At 41.7% G+C, this 23826-nt stretch overlaps 1 protein-coding gene across 1 annotated transcript in view; it reads right to left on the bottom strand.

The window, feature by feature from the left end:
• Window positions 1-23826, bottom strand: part of ARHGAP31 (Rho GTPase activating protein 31) — a 114495-nt gene that overhangs the window by 45280 nt on the left and 45389 nt on the right. The window contains exons 2-3 of the mRNA XM_019448454.2: window positions 3627-3729; window positions 573-717 (exon numbers count right to left, since the gene is read on the bottom strand). Coding sequence (XP_019303999.1) covers window positions 573-717; window positions 3627-3729 — 248 coding nt within the window. The remainder of the gene's footprint in view (window positions 1-572; window positions 718-3626; window positions 3730-23826) is intronic.

The following is a 23826-nucleotide window of genomic DNA, read 5'->3' as shown; positions in this document are numbered from 1 at the left end:
TTTCACCAATCCAACTCACAGGCCTACACTTCCTCTTGGCTGCATTTCCCAGATTATTTTCTTTTTCCAGCTTTCTGATCTCTCTCTTGATTTGGGTTTGTTCTCTCTCCCTTCTCTACCTGCCCACCTCATTCCCAACCCCCCAAAAGAAATACAGAAGAAGTTGCCTGATAAAAATGAACTAGCCGTGAGTGTACATCTGGAGTCCCAGGTTCCTGTCCTGCTGTGTGACCTTGGGCCAGTCATTTCACATCTCTCATTCTTAGTTTTCCCCCTATACTATGAGGTACATTTAGCTAAATAAACATAGAAGTAATTTTAATCCAGCTCTTGAAACAAATAGCCACGATTCTGAAAATTTAAGAAAGGAAAAATTTAGCCAATAGACCCACTACCTTACTTTCTTCCCTATACCATCCTATTTCCATTGCCTGGTAGTGCCAGCAATGGCACTAAACTAAGATAGTGCCAGCCATCTGGTGAGTATTATTATTGTTATTTTAGTGCTGAAACTCTCCTTGGCCCATCCACGTGTCCCACTCAGTAACCATAATGGAAATCCAAACACTTACCGTGAATTTCTCATAGAGCTCATAAGTCAGAAGGGGGTTGGGCAGCTCCCTAAAGTACAGCTTGCAGAGTGAGCCCACACAGTGGATGTCCTGGAGGTACACTTCCCTTGTCAGATCTGGACATTGATCTGAGCCAAACTCTTGCCTGAAACAACACAGACAGAGACATAACAACCTCGGGAACATGTGTTCTATGTAAGCAGCCGCTTGACTGCTTAGGGGTAAAAAGACCCTAAACTGCTGATCTGACTACATTTTGACCTCGATTCAAAATGACCTTCTTTTCCTGGCATAAGGAAGCTATGGGAAGACTTATCAAGTCAGGTCTGGATCTTCCCTGTAAAAGCTGCTGTCATTAGGAAAACATAATGCCCATTTACAAATGGATTTCTCAGCGCATTATGTCTGCAGTTTCAGTTATGAACAGTGAGGAAATATGCAAACAATCCGCCAAAAAAGCCTGTTGAGATTTCAATTCTTCCAAAATTTTGTTCCAAATGAACTTTTCTTTCTTGGAGGAGAGACCAAAACCAGAGTGAGTCAGATTGTTATCATTCATCTCCATATACCTACGTCAACAAACTTGTTTTATCTGGAGACTCAAACCCAAGGTTTAAGCAACTATCTTCTTGCTGCTAAATGGAAACTTCTAAGCTGCCTGACAGGGACTCCCATGGGATAGACCAGCTTCTAAATATCTTCTTTTTTTTTTAATTTTTTTTTTTAATATTTACTTATTTTTGAGACAATGTGAGGGACAGAATGCAAGCAGCCAAGGGGCAGACAGAGGGAGACACAGAATCTGAAGCAGGCTCCAGGCTCTGAGCTGTCAGACCAGAGCCTGACATGGGGCTCGAACTCACAAACCTTGAGATCATGGCCTGAGCCAAAGTCAGAAAGTTAACTGACTGAGCCAATCAGGCGCCCCATAAATATCTTCTTATAAGCAATGTATAGTGAGGTGTTTGGGAACATCATCAGATTCCAGGCCTTGTTTCTGATTATAAAACATTTCCTTACCAAACTTATGTGAATACACTGCCTCAAATAGTATACACTTACAAGTTAAAAATCTGTTTAAGAAATGACAATTTTCAGCTTTAACATAGAGGAGGAATTAGGTTTCTTGACAGTATTCATTTGGTCAGCCAAGTAGTGGCAAAGTCAACAGGACTCTCGGGACCAGCATTTCAAAACAGCTCACTGCCCATTTTCCTGTCACCTGGTTCTGGACCTTCAACAAAGGGTGGGGAAATCCCTGATGGTGGCCAAACCTGAAAGGAGCTGAGTGGGGCTCTGAAAAGAAAACCATGCAACGGCCTTATAAATTCACAAGTGTGTGTGTGTGTGTGTGTGTGTGTGTGTTTCTTTAAGAGGCCAGAACAAGAATAATTTGGAGCTTATTCATTTATTTAGCCAAAATTTCCCTGTCGAGGCTAATAGGGTTGGTCCTTAAATGAAAAAGAATTGGCCATTGCTCAAATGTTCTCCTACGGTACTAACTACCATGTAGTTGGTATATTTCAGAGCTAAGAGTGAAACATTAAAAAGTATTTGTTGAAACTCTAAAAAATGTCAGTAAATTAGTGAAATTATAAAAGCACATAGATCTGTTAAAATCTATGGTTACAATAAGCTGATTAGTTTTGAACAGTCACCAGTTCTCCAGGAATAAAAAAGATGTTTTATTCCTTTGGTATAATTTCATTATAATTGCGATTTGAGGGGGAGGGACAGAAAACCAAGTCAGAGGAAGAAGACAAAAATACATTAACTTTACAATCTATTAAATTCAACAGACTATTCTGGTAATGCGAATGCTTTTATTGTTTCAAAAGTCTACATTTATTTATAACTAAACATATAATAAATATATAAAAATACCACCTGATAAAACACTCTGTATATATACTGTATATCTTTTCCCTTTATTTGATATATGTAATACATATAAAACATACACATGTGTTTTGTGTGAAGGTTATTATACTCTTAATTCAATGTGACAGAAATTTCTTCCAAAAAACTCTAGGATAAATTCTAGAATTGTTTAGGAAAAAGCAATACATTTGGAAATAACCCATCTATCCATAGTCTTTTTTTTTTTTTTTCAACGTTTTTTATTTATTTTTGGGACAGAGAGAGACAGAGCATGAACGGGGGAGGGGCAGAGAGAGAGGGAGACACAGAATCGGAAACAGGCTCCAGGCTCCGAGCCATCAGCCCAGAGCCTGACGCGGGGCTCGAACTCACGGACCGCGAGATCGTGACCTGGCTGAAGTCGGACGCTTAACTGACTGCGCCACCCAGGCGCCCCTATCCATAGTCTTTTAAATATCAGCCTCGGGGTGCCTGGATGGCTCAGTCAGTTGAGCGTCTGACTCTTGATTTTCACTCAGATCATGATCCCAGGGTCATGGGATCAAGCTCCACTAATGGTGGAGCCTGCTCAAGATTCTCTTTCTCTCTCTCTCTCTCTCTCTCTCTCTCTCTCTCTCTCTGCCACTACCTCTGCCCTTCTCCCCTACTTGTGCTCTCTCTATATAAAAATTAAAATTAAATAAAATAGCAGCCTCAACGAAAGAAATGCACAATCATGAAGATTTGTGATTTCCTGACCAAGTGAAATATCCAATGTTGAATGTGTGCCAACAGAAAAACTCCTATCATCTCCAAGTTCTGAACACTATGTAATTGGGATCTAACTGAACTCTGGGTAGACAAGTGAATGATAATAAATCGTGTTTTCCTGACTTGTATTTTAAATCATTTGAGTTCAGCTGAATCCACCTAAGAAGGCTAAACCTGGTGCAAGACAAAGAAACAGATTAAAAACTCTCAGGAGCTTTTGTTGGAAAGAATTACATCAGACTAGAGGATTTCCTGATTAGATTAAGAACAGTTAGGCATCTGAAAACATCACACTTGATCTTCTGCCCTGCCACCCTTCTCTCAACTGCTTCAGGTTTTTAATACTCCCAATTCTGGCGAACAGAGGTATGGACAGAGGAAGGCTCATGGGAGAATTCTTTGGGGGCTCTTCTTTTAGCTCACCTTAGCCTTTGTATATTTGAGGTGACTCCCGAAAGCCGATAAATTCCATCCACAATGCCGTGAGTCTCTATAAATTCTGCACAGCTCTTCAATACATATGGAACTATGCAAAGAGAAACAATAAAGTATTAGATATAAGTCTAACTGTTCTTTAAAGATATCCTTTTAAAACTCCAGGTAACTTCAAAGAGAAGCAAGTATGGAATGCATGTGAGTTACAAGTGGAAACAATTACTTTTAAATGGTAGATGATATTCTTTTGTATTTAAAAAATCATGAGGTTTTGTTAAACTTTAGAAAAGTCATGTGTTTTAAGAGTTGGTTGGGTTTTTTTAAAAAATTTGAAAAATATGCAAACACTTAGATTTTGAAACCAGCAGTGACCTTGGAAATCCCACAACTCAATCTCCTCATTTCACTGGTTCTCCTAGTGTGGTCTCCTGACCCGCAGCATCAGCATCTCCTGGGAACTTGTTGGACGTGCAAATTCTCAGGCCCTACTCCAGACCCACTGAATCAGAAATTCTGGAGGTGGTGCCCAGCAATCTGTGTTTTAAAAGCTTTCAATGTGAATGCTAGCACGATACAATTGCCTATACTACACATGAAGAAACCAAGGTGCAGATAGATTTACTTACCTCATTCAAGATTATTTGTTGCTTATGAAAAGTAATTAACGTGGGAAAATCCTTATGATATAAGTAGGCAAAAGAAAAATAAGGCACAAAATCAAATATACATTGTGAATTTAGCTATGTTAAAAAAAAACGCAAAGGAGAAAAGACTAAAGATGTCCACCAGAACGTTAAAAGTTATTAAAAGGTCAAAGTGTTAAGGTATTTTTTTTAATGTTTATTTATTTATTTTTGAGAGAGAGACAGAGACAGAGAATCCCAAGCAGGCTCCACGCTGTCAGCACAGAGCCCAATGTGGGGCTTGAATTCATGAAACAAGAGATCATGACCTGAGCTGAAATCAAGAGTCGGACACTTAAACAACTGAGCCACTCAGGCACCCCTGAAGTATTTTTTTAAAGGTGAGAACCGCCCTCCACCAAGACCACTGAGTGGGTCAAACCAGTCATTGATTGAATGGACCACATAAAAGGGACCACCATGGCCTTTGGAATTCCTGCCACTTCAGAAGTTCATTGCCCGGGTAGAAAAGCCTGACTATGCCAACCTCTCCTCAAAGCTGACCCTGATTGGCCCAGCCAGTTCAGTGACAGAATGGCAGTTTTAGGCCTTCTGGATGGCATGGAGAGAACAAGTTTCTTGCCGCCCTGGTCCCTGAAGAGATCCACCTGAGGTCCCTCCATGACAGTGCTGTGAATGGTGGTTTGGTATGGAGCACCAAAGCCTTGGGTGCTGAAGTCTTCAGTCATGGAGGTGGTATGGAACTTCATGAACTAGTGCTTGGGTTAGCACTGTGCCCCCTCTTCCCAAATATACCTAATCCATTAATGCCTTAGATCAGAGTAATGCCAATCCGTTAAAGCTTAATGTGCATGATCATGCCTGCACACAATTCCAAGTTGGGCTGGACATTACATAAGTAGACACCAGGTGTTCAGACTTAACATTCTTCCTAGAGTCTATATTACAATATTTTTTAAACAATTCCCACCATTTCTTTCAACTACCAACTATAATTTTGGATGTTCAGTAAAATTCATCATCCTTAAAGTATTTCACCCACCTCTCAAAGGCCGTGCACACCCAGGACCATTCCCCTCCAGGACACATCCATGTTTTGCCCTGCTCTTTCATGATTGGAACTGGGGAAAAACTTCTTAGTTATCTCAGGTAGGAAGAGGGCAGGGAATGGACTCAGGATTGGAAATATTGAGACCAGAAACCAGCAAGGTGGAACCACTCACTATTAGTGAATACAAGGTGGGAGCAGAGTGTGGTAGGGGAGGGGCTGTGAGAATGGGGAGGGGTCCAGGACCTCTGCCTGGCTCCACCCAAAAGAGCTATACTCTGATCTGTTTTATGAAATAGTTTTCTCGGTGAGATTTTTGTCTCCCACCCCCATGTTGCTAAATAATAAACAAATAAATAAGCAAGCAAACAGAGTTCAATGTTTAAAAAAAAATGTTTTGCATTTTTGTTTTAATCCCTATTGTGCACAATAATGGCCAACTCTTTCCCTACAGCACCAAGCTGTTGTTTTATGACTGCCACATTTGGTCTATGGTTGAGAACACAGGTCTGAATGTCAAACTGCCTTTGTAACCTTAGGCAAGATACATATGTAATAATTCTGTTTCTCAGTGTCCACATCTGTAAAATGAGGATAACAGTGATTTTAACCTCATAGTTAGGATTGAAGTAATACCTGTAAACATTTAGCACAGACCCTGACATATAATAAGCATTCTACAACGACAGTTATTATTTCTATTTGAAGCTTCTCTGTGATGTAAATTCGTAATTTGTGAGATGTAATCTTGGTGAAAATAATTTACCTCCTCCTATCCAACGGATGATTGGGGTAGAGGGGACCAACCACTTACCAGTCGACACTCATATCTACTATTTGGAATGGCTTCTGTGTCCTTCTTGGATTAAATATTTCTATTTGAAGGTAATTTTGCTTGTCTGAAGTCTCTTTTCTATGCATTTAGGTGTGTTTCTATAACACAAAGGCGGCAGGATCCAACAGTGCACAGATTTTGAGTTAGAGTCCCGGGGCTATGCTTGGCCTTGGTGTGGTCCAAAGCACATCTCTGTACCGAGGTATATGGCTGTTGTGCCATGCAGGGCACAAGTGGACTTAAGAGCTCTGAGTATTCCCAAGAAGGACTCAAGACAAAGCCCTGGATTTGAAGGGCCTTTATGAAACACTCTACAGAAGGTGTAGTGTGGGGTCACCAACCTGTCCTATCCCATTCTCAGGTAGGGCCCTTCCAGTACCATAGCTCTTAGGTGCAGTACCTCAGGTCTGTTTAATTTAAAGGTGGAGAAAACACATTCCCGGATGGAGCCTCCACCACAAATTTACTCTGGCTTTGATACAGAGGCCCTAGAACCTCTCGTCCATAGCTCTGTTTAAACAAGAGGCAAGAGTGAAACAACTCAGGGGAGGAGGCTGTGTTCCGGGTCCCTGAGGAGTGTCAGCTTTCCTGGATTCTTGTCTCGGGCTAAGTTGGAAGATGAAGGAATTCCCCGTCATACTCAGTAAATGGGAAAGGATCCACTGAATCTCCATAATCATCTAGCTTGAGAGCCAGAGCAGTGGTTCTCAGACTGCAGTCCCTGGACCAGGTGCACCAGCAGCAGCTGCCTCCAGGAGATTCTGATACGCGCTAAGGCTGAAGAACCACTAGTCTAGACACGAGTTTCTCATAATTTAATGTGACCCAGGTTACTGGGATCTTGTTAACATGTGGGTTCCAATGGGGGAAGAGTGTCAAGAATTTGCATTTTTAAGAAATTCCAAGGTGATAGGAATACTGCCCCTCTACAGCCCACCCTTAGGGTAGCAAGGGTCTAAAGGTAATACTGGTGAGTGGTGCTGCAGAGGGTACTAAGAGTTTATAGAATTCTGTAGACTATTGTCTCCGGGGTGCAGCCAAATTGAGGACACCCTAGAATTGTGGATACGATAGAAGCTTGACACAAAATAGCTGAGTAGTCATAGATGGAAAGAACGCTTTCACTGTCAGTTTAGGCATGGGCAGGAGTAATGTTAGAAGTCAGAGTCACAGAGCTAGTTTAATTCTGAGGGTTTATCATGGACCCAAAGAACTTCATGTCTCCTCCTACAGAGGTACACACAGTTCAGTTGCTGATTGTGATAGAATGTTATAACTTCTTTGAACTGTTTCACGGATGGTTCTCGAAGACCCTTTTATGTTTTGTTTTTCCTGGATCAGCAATCCTAAATGTTAAATTTTAATCCGAGCACAAAATAAATCTTGAGGTGGTTTCTGATAGAGAAGATAATTTTGCCTTTGATTTATGCTTTACAGTTTACACAACATTTTAAAGCCTTTGTCTGATTTGATCCAACCTGGTACAACTAACAGACATTTTATACTTATAAGTAATGTGGGGCACTTCTTTCCTCAACTCCTAACTCTTCAAGGATTTGGTGCAGAAAAGTCCAGCAGTTAAATAATTTCTAAGTCCCCCCAGAAGAAATGTCTGTTGAGATGCCCCAGTTCCCTGTGTGGCCAGGACCTGATCAGATCTAGAGACAGAGATTGGAACAAGCACAGTTTTATTTGGTTACTTATGTGGTCATGGCAACCATATGATTTCATAGTGCAAACTGCATTTGGGTTTTAGGGAAACATGGCCCTCCTTCCCCCCATGTTCTGGATTTTTGTTAAGGTCTTGTATTGGTCAGATTTCATCCCCTCTCTGGGTCCTGCATTCCTAATCTTTAAAGTGAAGTCTAATGGTATGTACACACAATGGAATCCTACTCAGCCATCAAAAGCATATGATAAATGATAAATGATAAAGCATATGGGCAACAGAAGCCAGACTATAAAGGAGTACATACTAGGGGCACCTGGGTAGCTCAGTTGGTTAAGCATATGACTCTTGGTTTCTGCTCAGGTCCGACTCTGCGTTTCGGCTCAGGTCATGATCTCATGGTTGGTGAGTTCAAGCTCCACATCAGGCTCTGCATTGACAGTGCGGAGCCTGCTTGGGATTCTCTCTCTCTCTGCTCCTCCCACTCTGTCTCTCAAAATAAATAAGTAAAATTAAAAAAAAAAAAGAGTACCTACTGTACTATTCCATTTATATTAGAAATGCAAACTATAGTGGAAGAAAGCAGGAAGAGGCAGGAGGTAGGAATTGGGAAGCAGTCGGGGAAAACTTTCAGGAATGAAGGATATATTCATTGTGACTGAGGTGCTAGAAGGGACCAAGGGCCAAGGGTGGGTGAAGAAGAATTGACTGTTGCAGGAGGAGGGTAAAAGAGCAAGGGAAACAAGCCGCTGCACAGGGAAGAAATCTTCTGAACATCTACTGCCATGCATAGGGCAGAGTGAGGACTTTAAGCAGCATTGTTATGCTGTGAATGGGGCAGCACAATGGCATTTTTTTCAAGAGATGGAGTAAAGATTTCAATTACTTTTCCATTACTCTTGGCCGTCGCAGAGAACTTCCTAGCTCCCCTCCTGACCCCGGGAATCTAAGAGCTGTCACAGTGGCTCCCCGAAACTTCTCTCTCTGCTAGCTCCTGCGTTTTATTTCTGTCCTACCCTTTCTGTCCTGCAACTCCTTCTCCCTAGCCTTTGGGAGTCTCCGCTTGCCTAGAGGTCGCTGTCCCCCGCGACTTCCCCTCTGATTCTTCCTCCGCCTTGTAATTTCTTTCTACTCTCTTCCTCCTGGCCTAGTGCCGAATTAAAGAGAAATTTGAAAATGTGTGGTATTTATTTTAAAAAGTGTTATGCTGTCTGTTCTTTAAAAAAGCAAAGTAATTGCTTTCTAGTTTTCTAAATTTTTAAATATATTTTGACTTTGGCATGTTTTCCTTAGAGAAAAGTTTTTTGTTTTTTGTTTTTTTATTTTAATCTTAAAAAAATTCAGATATAGGGGCGCCTGGGTGGCTCAGGTTATGATATCACGGTTTGTGGGTTCGAGTGCCGTGTTGGCTCTGTGCTGACAGCTCAGAGCCTGGAGCCTGCCTTGGATCCTGTGCCTTCCTTTCTCTCTGCCCCTCCCCCACTTTCTCTCTCTCTTTCTCTGTCTCTCTCTCTCTCTCAAAAATAAATAAACATCACGGGGCACCTGGGTGGTTCAGTTGGTTAAGCCTCCGACTTTGGCTCAGGTCATGATCTCACGGTTCATGGGTTCGAGCCCCGCGGCAGGCTCTGTGCTGACAGCTCAGGGCCTGGAGCCTGCTTCAGATTCTGTGTCTCCCTCTCTCTCTGCCCCTCCCCTGCTCACGCTCTGTCTCTCTCTGTCTTTCAAAAATAAATGTAAAAAAAAAAATCAAAAATAAATAAACATTAAAAAAATTCAGGTATAATTCAAATGCTGTAAAATTCACCCTTTAAAGCATATAGTTAAGTGGTTTTTGGTATATTTCCAGAGGTAAGCAACCATCACGTTTCAGAACATTTTCATTGTCTCAATTCCAGGATATTTCCATATATGCAAGCTTATTTCATTGCAGCAATTTTTGTAATGGCACAAGATTGCCCATCCATAGGAAGCTCCTCTTATAAATACTAGAACATCCATATAGTGAAATACTATACAGTTATTAAAAAGAATGAGAAAACTTTCATGTACAGATACAGAGTGGTCTCCAAGGCATATTGTCAAGCAAAGAGAACAAGGTGCAGACAGGCATAATGGTATCCTACCATCTGTTTCTTAAAAATAGAGACTAGAACAGATATGCAATTCATTTATCTATGCATTAAATATTTATGGAAGGAGGGGCACCTGGGTGGCGCAGTCGGTTAAGCGTCCGACTTCAGCCAGGTCACGATCTCGCGGTCCGTGAGTTCGAGCCCCGCGTCAGGCTCTGTGCTGACAGCTCGGAGCCTGGAGCCTGTTTCCGATTCTGTGTCTCCCTCTCTCTCTGCCCCTCCCCCGTTCATGCTCTGTCTCTCTCTGTCCCAAAAATAAATAAAAAAACGTTGAAAAAAAATTAAAAAAAAATAAATAAATAAATATTTATGGAAGGACACATAAGGAAGTCATAAATTTAGCTGCCTATAGGAGATGGAACTAGGGGGTGGACTAGGGCTATAAGAGGGAGACTTCTCATTATATATTCTTTTATACTTTTGAATGTTGAACTATAAGAAAAAATTTTTCATAAAAAATGAGATTTAACAACAAAAATGAAATCTAACAAATTTTTTTGCAAGCCTACTCCTACCCAACACTAAGTTGTGAGCTCCTTGGAGACACTGAGGACAATACTCTGTCTCATTAGTCTAGAATAGCATTGAAAACATGAATGCTCAAAATGTTTTGCTGGACAGAAGATTGGTCATTTTTCTCCAGATGGGTTTTCTGTGCTCCATGGATACCTGAATCCCTCAAGGAGAAACACTTATTATGTGTCAGGCACTGCATTAGACGCTTTAAAAAACAAAAAACAAAAACAAAAAACAAAAAAAAAACACCTGGCATTCCCCATTCTATAATCATAGCCAATCCATGAAATAGGTGAAATTCTCCATTTTGAAAATGTGAAAGCTGATTCTGATAGGTTAAGTAAGGTGCCCCAAATCACACAGTTGGTAAATGGCAGAGTTGGGCTCCCAAACCAAGTGTGACTGACTCCAAAGTTCCTATTTTTTTCATAGTACTATAATTGGGGAGGAATAGAAAAAGCCTCCTTGTCATGAGTTGGTGGCCAAGTGTTGAGACACCATTGAAGAAGAGCTGATTGGTTCTGTGCCCTTAACTATTCAAATGCCTGAAATTCTCCCACTGCAGGCCTTACCTTACGGTAGTGATGGCTTTTAGGCATTCAACACCTAGTGGTTAATATTTATTTTAAAATTCCTCTTGAAGGGGCACCTGGATGGCTCAGCTGGTTAAGTGACCGACTTTGGCTCAGGTCATGATTTCACAGTTCATGAGTTTGAGCCCCACATCAGACTCTGTGCTGATGGCTCAGAGCCTGGAGTCTGCTTCAGATTCTGTGTCTCCCTCTCTCTCTGCCCCTCCCCGACTTGTGCTCTGTCTTTCTCTCTCTCAAAAATGAATAAATGTTAAAAAAAAAAAAAAAAAACCAACTAGGGGCACCTGGGTGGCTCAGTCGGTTGAGTGTCCGACTTCAGCTCGGGTCATGATCTCACAGTTTGTGGGTTCGAGCCCCGCGTCAGGCTCTGTGCTGACAGCTTGGAGCCTGGAGCCTGCTTTGGATTCTGTGTCTCCCTCTCTCTCTCTCTCTCTCACTGCCCCTCCCCTGCTCATGCTCTGTCTCTCAAAAATGAATAAACATTAAAAATTAAAAAAAAAACACTAAAATTCTTCTGAAGAAAGTTACAAAAGCAATATATGTTGATAAAAAAATGAAAAACACTTCATGATTCTAAGCTATACTATCAAGCTATAGTAATCAAAACAGTATGGTACTGGCATAAAAATAGACAAATAGATCAATGAAACAGCATCAAGAACCTAGAATAAACCCAAGCATATACAGTCAACTAATATTTTACAAGGGAGCCAAGAATACTTGATAGAGAAAAGATAGTTTCTTTAATAAATGGTGCTGGTAAAATTTGATACTAACATGTAAAAGAATGGAAGTAGACCCCTATCTTATGCTATTTACAAAAATTAACTTGAAATGAATTAGATTTAAATGTAATACCTGAAACTCTTGGAAGAAAACTTATGGAAAAAACTCCTTGACATGCGTCTTGGCGATGATTTTTTGAAGATGATATATTAAGTGCAAACAACAGAAATTAAAAATAATCAAGTAGGACTACATCAAACTAAAAATCTTCTTCACAGGAAAAGAAATAATCAACAAATGAAAAGACAACCTACAGAATAGGAAAAAATATTTGCAAACCATATATCTGATCAAGGGTTAATAGCCAAAATATGCAAAGAACTTATATAACTCAAAAGCAAAAAATAAAACAAAAACAAAAATAAACTAAAAGACAAAAAAACACCAAAAAATTCAATTTAAAAATGGACAAAAGTAGACATTTCTCCAAAGAAGATATATGAAAGGCCAACAGACACATGAAAAGATGCTCAACATCACTCATCATCAGGGAAATGCAAATCAACACCAACAACCATGAGATATCACCTCCTGCTTGTTAGAATGGCCATTGTGAAAAAGATACGAGATAACAAATGCTGGTGTGGATATAGAGACAAAAGAAACTGTGCACTGTTGGTGGGATTGTAAATTTGTACAGCCACTATGGAAAACAGTATAGAGGGTTCTAAAAAAAAAAAAAAAAACAAAAAAAACACAAAAAAACAGAACTACCATATGATCCTGCAATTTTACTTCTGGGAATATATCCAAAGGAAATGAAAATACTAACTCAAAAAGATATCTGCACCACCACTCCCCCCCCCCCCCCCCCGCCCAGTTCATAGCAGCATTATATTTACAATAGCCAAGACAGGGAACCACCTCAAGTGTCCATCAATGGATTAAACACACACATACACACAATGGAATATCACTCAACCATAAGAAGGAAATCCTGCCATTTGCAACAACATAGTAGACCCAGAGAGCATGATGCTAAGTGAATTAAGTCAGAAAAATGCTGTATGATCCCACTACCTGTGGAATCTTAAAACAAACAAACAAACAAACAACTCATAGAGAAAGAGGTCAGACTTGAAGTTACCAGAGACAGGAAGCAGGGGAAGAGGAAATTGGAGAAAGGTGGTCAAAAGGTACAGACTTCCAGTTACAAGATAAGTGGGTACTAGGAATGTCATGTTCAGTATGATGATTCTAGTTAACACTACTATATGACATATAGGCAGTTGGTAAGAAAGTATTTCCTAAGACTTCTCATCACAGAGAAAAGTTTTTTTTTCTTTTTCTGTTTTCTCTTTTTATCCTAACTATATAAGATGATGGATGCTAACTAAATTATTGCTGTTATCATTTCACAATATATGTAAGTCAAACCATTATTCTGTATACTTTAAACTCATATAGTAATGTCAATTATATCTCAATAAAACTAGAAAACATTTTTAAAGAATAAAAAAAAGCTGGAAGGCAAGAAACAAAGATAAAGACTATAGACTGACAGTGTCTCTTTTATACCACCCTTTCCCAAATCTTAAATGATAAAAAATAGAACACATTGATATGTTATTAATAGTAATTACTTTTAGGTGGTAGAAAATAAATGATTTTTGCTTTTCTGTATTTTTAATTTTGCTTTTCTGAATTTTCTATAATAATTTTTTTAAAGAAAGACATGGGTTTTTGAAAAACAAGTTTCATTAAAGAAGTCAGAGGGCCTTCTGAAGTCAGTGAGGCAATTTCTAGATGTTGAAATCTAGATGTTGAAACCCCATTGAGATAATTACTCCTTGTTTAATAGAAGTATTTGCCTGACCTGTTGGCCTGGTGTGGCCAAGGACTAGCTGTGTTCCACAACCGAGCTCCTGATGGTGGATTGCATTCTGGAGACCCCTGCCCTTCCCACTTTTAGAGTCTCAGATGCTAAGTCAAGTCAGCTCTTTCTTGTAGAAGTATCCAGACCGGATCCTCCCTCTGGTGCATATCCTTGACTCACCCCAGCCACTATCAATGCACCTACTCTCTCCCAGTGACAATGATTCCCCTTGAAATGTGTACAGAAGCCATCTAGCCGAAGGGTCAAGAAGGTAAGACCTTTGTCCTCAGGAAGACAAGAAAGGAATGGGCATAACTGTGCACCTACTTTGTGCTGATCCCTGAGCTCTATCCATTATTTATACCCAACGCACAACCACCTTATGAGGGAGGAATTATTCCTACTTTATAAGTGAGGAAACTGAAGCTCACAGGTATAAATAACATGGCCAGTATGAAAATATCAAGCAAACTATGTTAAGGGCTCTAGAGAGGCACAAAAAATGTGATAGAAGTCCTTCTAAAGAGATTACATATGGTAGGCGAGGTCAAGCAGGGTTTTTATGTGCTGAACAAAAAGAGGAGACTGTGTGCATTTATTTATAGGTGCCGACGGTACAGGGAGACCACACTAGAGGGTGCCGAGACAGGACCCTCACCCTGAAGGGCTCACATGTTGTGACATAAGTGGATAAAGAAGGGCAAATCCAGGCTATGCAGTAAGAACTCTAACACTGGTTAGAGGGGGTGATTTGAGATGCTATGCTGCGATATGATACAACGTGATGTAATATATACAATACATGCAGAACACTTGGTTAAGCGCCTGGCATATAATAAGCACTTAGTAAATGCCACCCACTTTCTGGTACAGGGAATGGTATAAACAAGGTGGGAAAGCAAGAAACAATGTAGTGAATTCCAAGAATGCTGACTAGACCAGTCTGGTGGAGAAGAGTTCAGGTAAATTAGGGGAGTTCTTAATGACAGCCCAGGAAGATTTTGTTCTATCTTGAGCTCCACTGCCAGACAAATCTTTCTAAAAAAAAACTAACTTGATGATAAAACTCCCCTACTCTGGAACATTCAGTGGCTCCCTGTTGCCTGTAGGATGATGTCCAATCCCGGCAGCTCTAGGACCAGACTCAGCTGTCCCATCAGGGCTGACCCTTGAATTCTTCCGGTCAAGGGAATAATAGTCTTTTGAGAAAGCTGAGTGGGGAGAGGAGATCCTATGAGGGAAAAGACCACAAACGTATTGCTCCAAAAAGAAAAAAGTGAAGGTTAGTGGAAAGGACCTCTTTATGCTTTATTGAGAATAAAAGAGAAGGTGATTCTAGCTGATTCCTGAAATTTCTTTGAGTTAATGGGCAAGTGGAAACAGCCTCAGTGAAGGTGGATGTTGGGGAATGGAGGTGGCTGTGGCCCCAAGGAAGGACAGTGCCGGGTAGAGAAAAAGGGTGGGGCATGATGACAAGACTGAGGAGCTCCTACATAGCCTGGGGCTTAGCTGGCCCAGCTCACCTTGTACACAAGAATAGTACAGAAGGATCTCATTCCATTGCTGAAAATGGAGACCTCTGGACTTTGTGTCATTTGTAGACTTTTTTTTGGCTCATCCTTCCTACTTTCTGACTTTGTCCCCAGGGTATTTGTGGGGCAGACATCACTCAGTTCATGGGGCTGACCTTTCAGTCACCCCTAGCATACTCCCAGGCCTAGCTTGTGAGCATCAGTTTCCTTTTCATTGCCAACAAATCATTTAAATACTCAATTTAACTGCATGAGGACCACAGTCAGCTTCAATCACACGATCAAGATTTTGTTTCCTGGACCAACAGCCCCTCTCTTTCTTGCCACCTGCTCCTTGGGATGCCGCGGATAGAGGCTCTACCTCGGTAATAGATAAAGCAGATGATCACATGTGCCTCGAGAGAGAGTCCCAGGGGAAGAAGGGATAGGAGTCCAGTAGGGTAACAAGAGATAAAGAGGGAAAATACACCCACTTCTTGAATTGTATGCTTCACTAACACCAATCATCTTAAGAATGAGGACAATGTAACTTCTTCTCTCATCTATGTCTTGGCCACATTTTTTTGTTGTTGTTTTTTGTTTTTACATGCCTAGTGGGTGGTCATGGGATGCACTCATCAAATGCTGTGTGGGGTATCATGCTTAACAATCATTATTTCACTTAATTCTCAAATTGTCACAACTCTGAGGTATAGGCATTCCTATTCCTATTTTATAGATGGGCAATTAGGATTCAGTGTAGTTGGATGACTAGTCCATGGTCAAACAGCTAGTGGCAAACCTAGCATAGAATTACAAGCCTGGTTGAATCCAAAGTTCATACACTTTCCAGTACATTTTGTAACCTCCAAAATAGGGAAACTGAGGCACATCCCAGGCATGGGGAAGACCAGAAAGCAGCAGGAAGCAGAGATGACTTCCTGTCCAAGAGCAACCCGATGATGGAGAAGGATATAAAACAATGAGTCAAGACAGCTGGGTTTTTGCTCTGACCCCCAGGTACTAGATTTCAGACCTCTGAGGAGAAATAACTGTTCCTTTTATGAATTCCCCCACAGGTAGTAGGTGCTGGGTACTTATCAGTTAAAGCCTCATGAATCAGTTCTTCCAGGAAAAAAAAAAAAAAAAAAAAAAACCTGCCACTCCCAGCCCCAGACTTTCATCTGTACCAGGAACAAGTTCTGGATCTCGATGATTGCTAATGTTCCTTTCAGGTCTTACACCCCATGACCTGTGAATTTCCTGGATGAAGCTAGGCTAGAAATTTAGAAGGCAGACTTCACTTCTACCTGCAGTGTTTGAGTCCACACTTCTGCTGGTTTATATCTAGGTCTTCAAGGCGAAACATGAGCATGAGTGTTAGTTTTGTTTCTGTTTCTTACTTGTATTATTGACTCCCCAACTTGCCCTTCCCATTTGAATAGAAATTTGTGTTAAATAAATATAAACTTCTCTCTCAGAAGGTCTACACATATCTCCTTTTGGTATGACTGGGCTCCTATTAGCCCAATGTGATTTTTATTAACATGGATACTGGAGTCCTCCAGGAACTTAGCTTTAAATGGTGCTGAGTTCATCTGAAGGCTCCTTCCCCACCCCCAACCCCAACTGATGTGACCATGCCCTGAGGGTGAGAAATACCTTCTCTTGCTTATTGTACCTTCTGGTTTCCCAGGAGGCTCAGCTTCCTAATGGTTTCCAGACCCATGGCACCATGGGTTCTTTTCATTTCTGTGTTATTCTAAAAATCAATTATGCTGATGAAAGATGAGGAGCATTTAGAAAAAAACAACTTCATCACTGGCCCTCTAGGTCTATGCGAAGAAGAGCCAGGTAGTGCTTATCAGCTCCTCGCTGTACCCCCTGTCCCAGCATCCTTTCATTTCCTGCCCAATATTCCCGAGCCACAGGCAGCCATTGTTTCCAGAATAGCTCTGCTTGGAAGCCTGGGTACCTTGGCCTCCCAGTGCTTCCTGTTGTTACAAGGCCTCTCTTTCCTGCTGAAAACAGCCGCACTTCCCTGCAGTATGTAACCCTTTTGCAGCAACTCATTTCTTACATGAGCTTGTTCTGTGCTTGCAAATACCAGGCACACATTCAACCTATTTAATTTAACTTTCTTTCTAAAAGTTATGCTTATGCAAGTACTGCAAATGTAAAAAATATAAAAATATAGAGAAGCATAGGAAAAAAAAAATCACCAAATCTCACCCATTCTATTAGCACTTAAAATCTCTTTGGTGTTCATACTCTAAAACTCTGCATCATGCATCTACATACACAGAATTTACCCAGAGACTTAGGGCTTGAAGAGATGCTCATTCCCAATGGTTGAAACAGAGGCAAGGAGGCCTGCCTGGAAACCAGCCTCCCTGAGGTTCTCATACATGAACAAGCAAAAGGCCTTGGCAGCTTGAGGAAAGTACGGACTCCAGGAAATTCCTCCTCAAATTCTCAGGACTACTTTTAGAGAAACTCAGGGAGAGATTGTCTTTAAGAAGTTTGTTAACAGAATTTGGGAGGTGGGATTGGGGAGGTGGCAGAGGGGTGACACTGTTGGGGTGTTCAGGGATCAGAATCCCCTCAATCCATCTCACTGCCAGCTGCCAGAATGAGATTTCAAAAACAAAGATCTGATGGTGTCTCTCCCTTGTGAAGACCAAGGTCCATAGCAAGGCCAGCTGGGTCTTTGTAGTCCCACCCCCAACACCACTTTCTCTAGTCCTGTCCAAGTTCCGTGAAGACCATGGCTCATCCCTTTACATTCTCCTTCCTCCTTTTGAAATGCACCATCCCACAACTTTCCTGTAACCTCCAATAGAATAAGTTGCCAAAAACAGGACACAAGGTTCTGCTGTATTTTCTAGAATTCTGGATGTTATTTTAAGATGCAAATCAAGATATCCTAATTTCTAGGAGTTTCTATTTTGTGGTCCCAGGGAACACGGTTGAGGCACATGATGTAGAGTATTTTGGAGACTAACATTCACCCTTTCCCCAACTTTTTCTATGACTCAGACACATCCCAACAAAAAGATACGCTGCTGCAGAGGGACTGCATGTTTACCTCTGCAGGTAATGTACTACTCTTCACATAAAATCAGGCAAAAATTACTAGCAATCTGTGTTTTGCTAAAACAGCAAAGGATGATGACATTCAAGTTTTTATCTTGAGGCTTTGCAACTCAAAAATGACCTCCTATTCTCTGAATGTCTTCTATAAGGAATCAGTATTCATTCAGAGACTGGGTATTGCAATTCCCAGAACCTGTTCACTCCTCTCCTTACTCACCACTGTTATACCTCTGTCTTTACAAGAAATTTTCACCAGGTGTATCTAGAATTAAGGCCCTGTAATGAAGATGACACAGAAGACTGCTGTCAAATTTCTGGACACTTCTTAGAGGAGGAGGCAGTCATAAATAGTATATAACAGATGTAAACAACTACTAAAGAAGATACTAGTTTACCACTCAGATACCCTCAGTTCTAGAGTTAGAGGAGCTAGATATCAAACAGACCTCTTTAGCTTTAAATTTCTAAAACTTCTATTCTCACTTTTTCCCGTAACAGCTGGAGAAAATGTCAGCTGTCAGATCTGATCCAAGGGTAGCCCAGGGAAGGGCAGCTTTTAAACGCTAAGGCTCAATCCTGATCCCTTTTTGGGCACATGGAAGGGGTCTGGGAGGGGTCCGGGATGCCTCCAGGGCATTCTGGACACCAGCAGGCAGCAGGCCCTCCTGGGTACAACAGACTAGGAGTTCCAAATGGAGACTAAGTCTCCATTCAAACTTGCATACAAGGAGGCCCCTGTAAAGCTTCCATCAAGGAAATAATGGCAAGAAAGTGATGTTTTAAAAGATCAATCAGGATCAATTATGGTGAGGAGAACCAAGAGGTGGAGAGACTGTCTGGAAAAAAATCCAGGCACTGAAGGACTCACCTCCAGGTCACTTCTTCTGGCAAGCCATCTCAGATCCCCAAAAGGAGGGAGCACTTGTTATATAGTTTTAAAGCAACTGATATACAGTTAATACTTAACTGAGTGGCTTTTGTTTTTGTGTTTTTAAACATCTGCTTTTTATCTATTCTGTAAACTCTGTGAGGAGCTATTCCATCTTACCCAACTTACCCTGCTCATGACCTCAGCTTACAGGCTAGTGATTGGCCTGTTCCCAAGGAGCACCTGCAACAAGGCAGCATATGCACGTGGAGGAATGAATGAAAGGAAAGTTTGGCCCACACGTGCAGACATCAACTGGACCTCACGTGGGACGTGGCAAGATGTCATCATCTTCATGAAGATCAAAACAGAGGCGAAATGCACCTTTGTCTCCTGTGAGTTTTTCCTCCCCAACCCCTTATTTATTTTCTCCTTCCCAGCCACCCCATCCCCACCCCCAAGCACTTACTCCATACTCTATTCCTGCTCTCCATTGCCTGGTCGACCAGAATCCTTGAATTTTGGAAGGCAGCTATGCTCACCACTATACCATCAATGTCAGAATCCTTGAATTTTGGAATGTCAGAGCTGGAAGAGACCTTAAGATTATCTTGTTGAACCTGCTTGATTCAGTCCCAGGTAAACAAGGCTCCGGGAGGTTTGGGGACCTATTCAAGGTCACCCAGCTCTACAGTGGTAAAGTCCTAGAATTGGAGACAGCCTGAGAAAAGAGGGCAGGAGTACTGAAAAGTGAGCAGGATTTCCTCTCTTTTCAATCCTGAGGATTAGGGCTTAAATATCTTATAGGCCTCCCTCTGTCCTAGACTAACTAACACTTTGGTGTCAGAAGTAATTTAGGGCATTTACTTTTAGGCACACCCTTAGCAGTCAAACAAATTAAGTGTGTTTATTGGATCCCTATGTGTAAAACACTATGCCAAACTTTTGGGATCCAAAGAAATATCTTATAAGGCGCTGCTTATGACCTCAGCTTACAGTCTAGTTAGTTCAATTACATGCAGTTAAATTGTGGGTAGAACAAAAATGTCAAGAAGAGCCCTTTCTTGTTCATTCTACAGCTGTCAGGCAGGAGTCAGTTGGGTTTAATGATATCTTTCTGGAGACAGAGGAAAGGGAGTCAGCTGCCAGAGACTATCTCTCCTCTTCTACAAATTTGCTTTCTCTTCCTAAAAAGTGAGTAGCTGATCCTCAGCAAGAAGGAGGGCTTTGTTTATTGTTTTAAAGACCTCCTGATTCCTGTTTAATAGGATGTAGGCTTGCAATGAATTGTCCCAGGCTCAAGTTCCCTGAAGAGATGTGGAAGTAGCAGGCTGTGAAGACACTCTCAGAGCAGCCTGTGGCCAGCCCATGGGTGTGGGAGGGTTGCCTCAGGCTAGGGACTCTGAGCGGAACACAGAGGAAAGCAGACCTGAGCTGGTTCGGGAGGTTCTGGGGGACTTACTGAGAAGATCAACTCTATATGGAGGGCAGAGCAGCCCTGGGGTCACAGAACCCAGGCAATGTGACCAGTTCTCAATCCATGGGATCTAAGAGAGACCGGAGAGGGCAAGCAGTGGGGCACATGGGTGACCACAAAAAAGAGGTGACCAAAGGCTGAAAGAACCTTTCATGACTTAGTCTCAAGCACAGACTTCACGTTGGTCATGTCCCAACATTTTGGTTTGACATCACTTGCTAGCTCACTTAGTGGCCATCTCTCACTTACCTTCCCTCAAACATCTGGGAACAGGGACAGATCAAGGAAGAGAAAGGAGTCCCTGCCCTAGTCCTCTTCATTATTTAAGCTATGCTTGTGTCCCACTCTCTCCAAGACGGCTTCCCAGATTCATTTGTCAGTCAAGTATTTTTTGGTTCCCACTCTATGGGTCGGCGGTGGGTGCTAGGGTCAAGAACACAATGGAAAGCAAAACAAGAGGCCCTATCTTCAGGGATTTGAATCTAGTGGGAAGGAATTCATTGAAATTAATCTCCTCTTCTACTGTTCCTCGTTAAGGGAACAAGTTCTGAAGCCATTCTGCCTAGGTTCAAATCTTCCCACTACCCCTTTCTACTGGTGAGACCTGGGCATCTCTCCTATAAATTGATGCCGTAATCCTGGTGTCCTTGGTTGGTTCCCGTTTATGCCCGTTTTCTGTGTAACTACAAATAGTAATCCCCGTCACTTAAAAGTGTTTCCCAATTTGTGTAAAAAAATGATACGGTTACCTCCCTTTTAATGTTCAATTTCCTTATTTATAAACTGGAGTTAATAATAAATCTCATAGCTGTGACATTTAAATAAAATAATCTGCAAAGTGCTTGGAACAATATCTCAGTAAAGCCCCCAGAAAATATTAACAATTGCTATTTTTTTTAATGTTTATTTATTTTTGAGAGAGAGAGAGAGAAACAGAGAGAGGGAACATGAGTGGGGAAGGGGCAGAGAAAGAGGGGGACAGAGGATCCAAAGCAGTCTCTGTGCTGATAGCAGAAAGCCCAATGCAGGGCTTGAACTCACAAACTGTGAGATCATAATCTGAGCCCAAATCAAGAGTAGGAAGATTAACTGACTGAGCCACCCAGGCGTCCCGCCATTGTTGTTTTTATTGAGATTATTGTACCTTTGGACTTTGGTACTCTAGAGTGAGTGGGTCCTTATATCAGGGACTATTTTACTCCTCTTTGAATTCCTTGGACCCAGCAACATGCCCTGCACAATGGAGATTATGAATCAAAGTCTACTCAAAGGCACCAGGCCAGGAGCGCCTGCATGGCTCAGATGGTTAAGCATCTAACTCTAGATTTCAACTCAGGTCATGATCTCACACGGTGAGATCTAGCCCTGGTCAGGCTCTGCTCTGGGTGTGGAGCTTACTTGAGATTCTCTCTCTCCCTCTCTCTCTCCTCCCCTCAGCCCCTCCCCCACTCTTAAACATTTTTTTTCTCTTTAACGACAACAACAAAAAAGGCACCAGACCACAGACTTTAGCCATAGTAGGGTAAACTCACAGAATAGTAGATTGGTGGTCTGTCCAGAGATGCTGCTTCCTATCTGGTTTCAGACAGAAGCACAGGAAAATGGAGAATATTGTCCTAATTCCCTTTCTAAGTAGGGCTGCCAGATAAATACAGAATACCGAGTTAAATTTAAATTTCAGATAAACAAAAAATAATTTTTGGTATAAGTATGCCACCAATATTGCATGGGATATATATATATATATATATGTTTGTTTATTTTTGAGAGAGACAGACAGACAGACAGACAGAATGCAAGCAGAGGAGGGGCAGAGAGAGAAGGAGACACAGAATACGAAGCAGGCTCCAGGCTCTGAGCTGTCAGCACAGAGCCTAACCAGGGGCTCAAACCCATGGGACTGTGATATCATGACCTGAGCCAAAGTCAGATGCTTAACCAACTGAGCCACCCAGGTGCCCCAACATGGGACATATATTAAAGCATGACTTGGGGCACCTGGGTGACTCAGTCAGTTAAGCATCTGACTCTTGATTTCAGCTCAGGTCATGATCTCTAATCCATGAGATTGAGCCCCTAAGTCAGACTCTGTGCTGAGAGCAGAGCCTGCTTGGGATTCTTTCTCTCTCCCTCTCCCCACCTCTCTCTCTCAAAATAAATAAATACACTTTAAAAAACAGAAACAAACAAAACATGATTTTTTTGTTTACCTGAAAATCAAATTTAGTTGAGTATCTTGTATTTTTATTTGCTAAATATGGTAACCTTATTTCTGAGTCAATTTCCCACTCTTGGCTGTTGCCTGGCCCGCAGCAGTGTTCCCTTTCAACCTCATATTCACAAGGCCACTGCCACAAATCTTCCCTCTTTGCCTTGTTGGCCAACCCTAGACCTATCCATGAGGCACCACTCATGAGTGAGCTCACCCCAACATGAGGGGGAACTGAGAAAGGGGAGGAGCAGCAGGTATGGGTGTCAGGGAGCCAGAATTCTCACTGGTCAGAGGAACCTGGATGTCCAGAAGGGTCCATGGCTCTCCTCTCTGTTGAGATAAGGGAAAGCTATTTCCCCACTTGGTCTCTGGGAGAAAAGGGATAGCAGAGATAAAGCCAGTCTTGGCATCTAATCAGGATTTCTCTTCCCATACGTTTGTCTACTAAGCCTGTCTCTGCATGTTCCCACCTCCTGGTGGCCCTTCTCCTTGGTTACCAAGTATATTTTTGATGATATGAGTCTACGGGTGGCTGGGGGTATCTTGGCAGCATTCTTCAGAAAAGGAGGGAGCAAGAAACCAGGGTATCTCTGAGTTTAGGAAGTATAAATTTGTGGAGTACCATCTCCCCTTGCTCCTCCTTTCCTTCCAATCTTTACTTAGGCACTGGGCTTAAATAGCTCATTTGTATTATTCATTCAATCCATACCTGCAAGGCAAGTATAAGTCTCCTCATTTTACAGATGAGAAATCAGGACCAGGAGTTTTATTCCCTTGCTGAACATCATTCAGTTTGCAAATGGTGGAGGCAGTGATTAATCTAAGTCTCGCTGACTCCAAAGCCCACTCTTTAACCAGCCTCCTACTCTGCTCCTCTTTCGGAATTCACCCTCATACCTACTAGATTCTCAATAACTATTTCCTAAACAAGTGACAACTGAATGAGCCACACACACCTTTATAGACCCCCTAGACAATGTTC

This window comes from Panthera pardus, unplaced genomic scaffold, assembly GCF_024362965.1.
Source record: "Panthera pardus isolate Hobbes unplaced genomic scaffold, ASM2436296v1 HiC_scaffold_16, whole genome shotgun sequence".
Classification (NCBI taxonomy): domain Eukaryota; kingdom Metazoa; phylum Chordata; class Mammalia; order Carnivora; family Felidae; genus Panthera; species Panthera pardus.
This window is presented reverse-complemented; position numbering and strand designations above follow the sequence as displayed.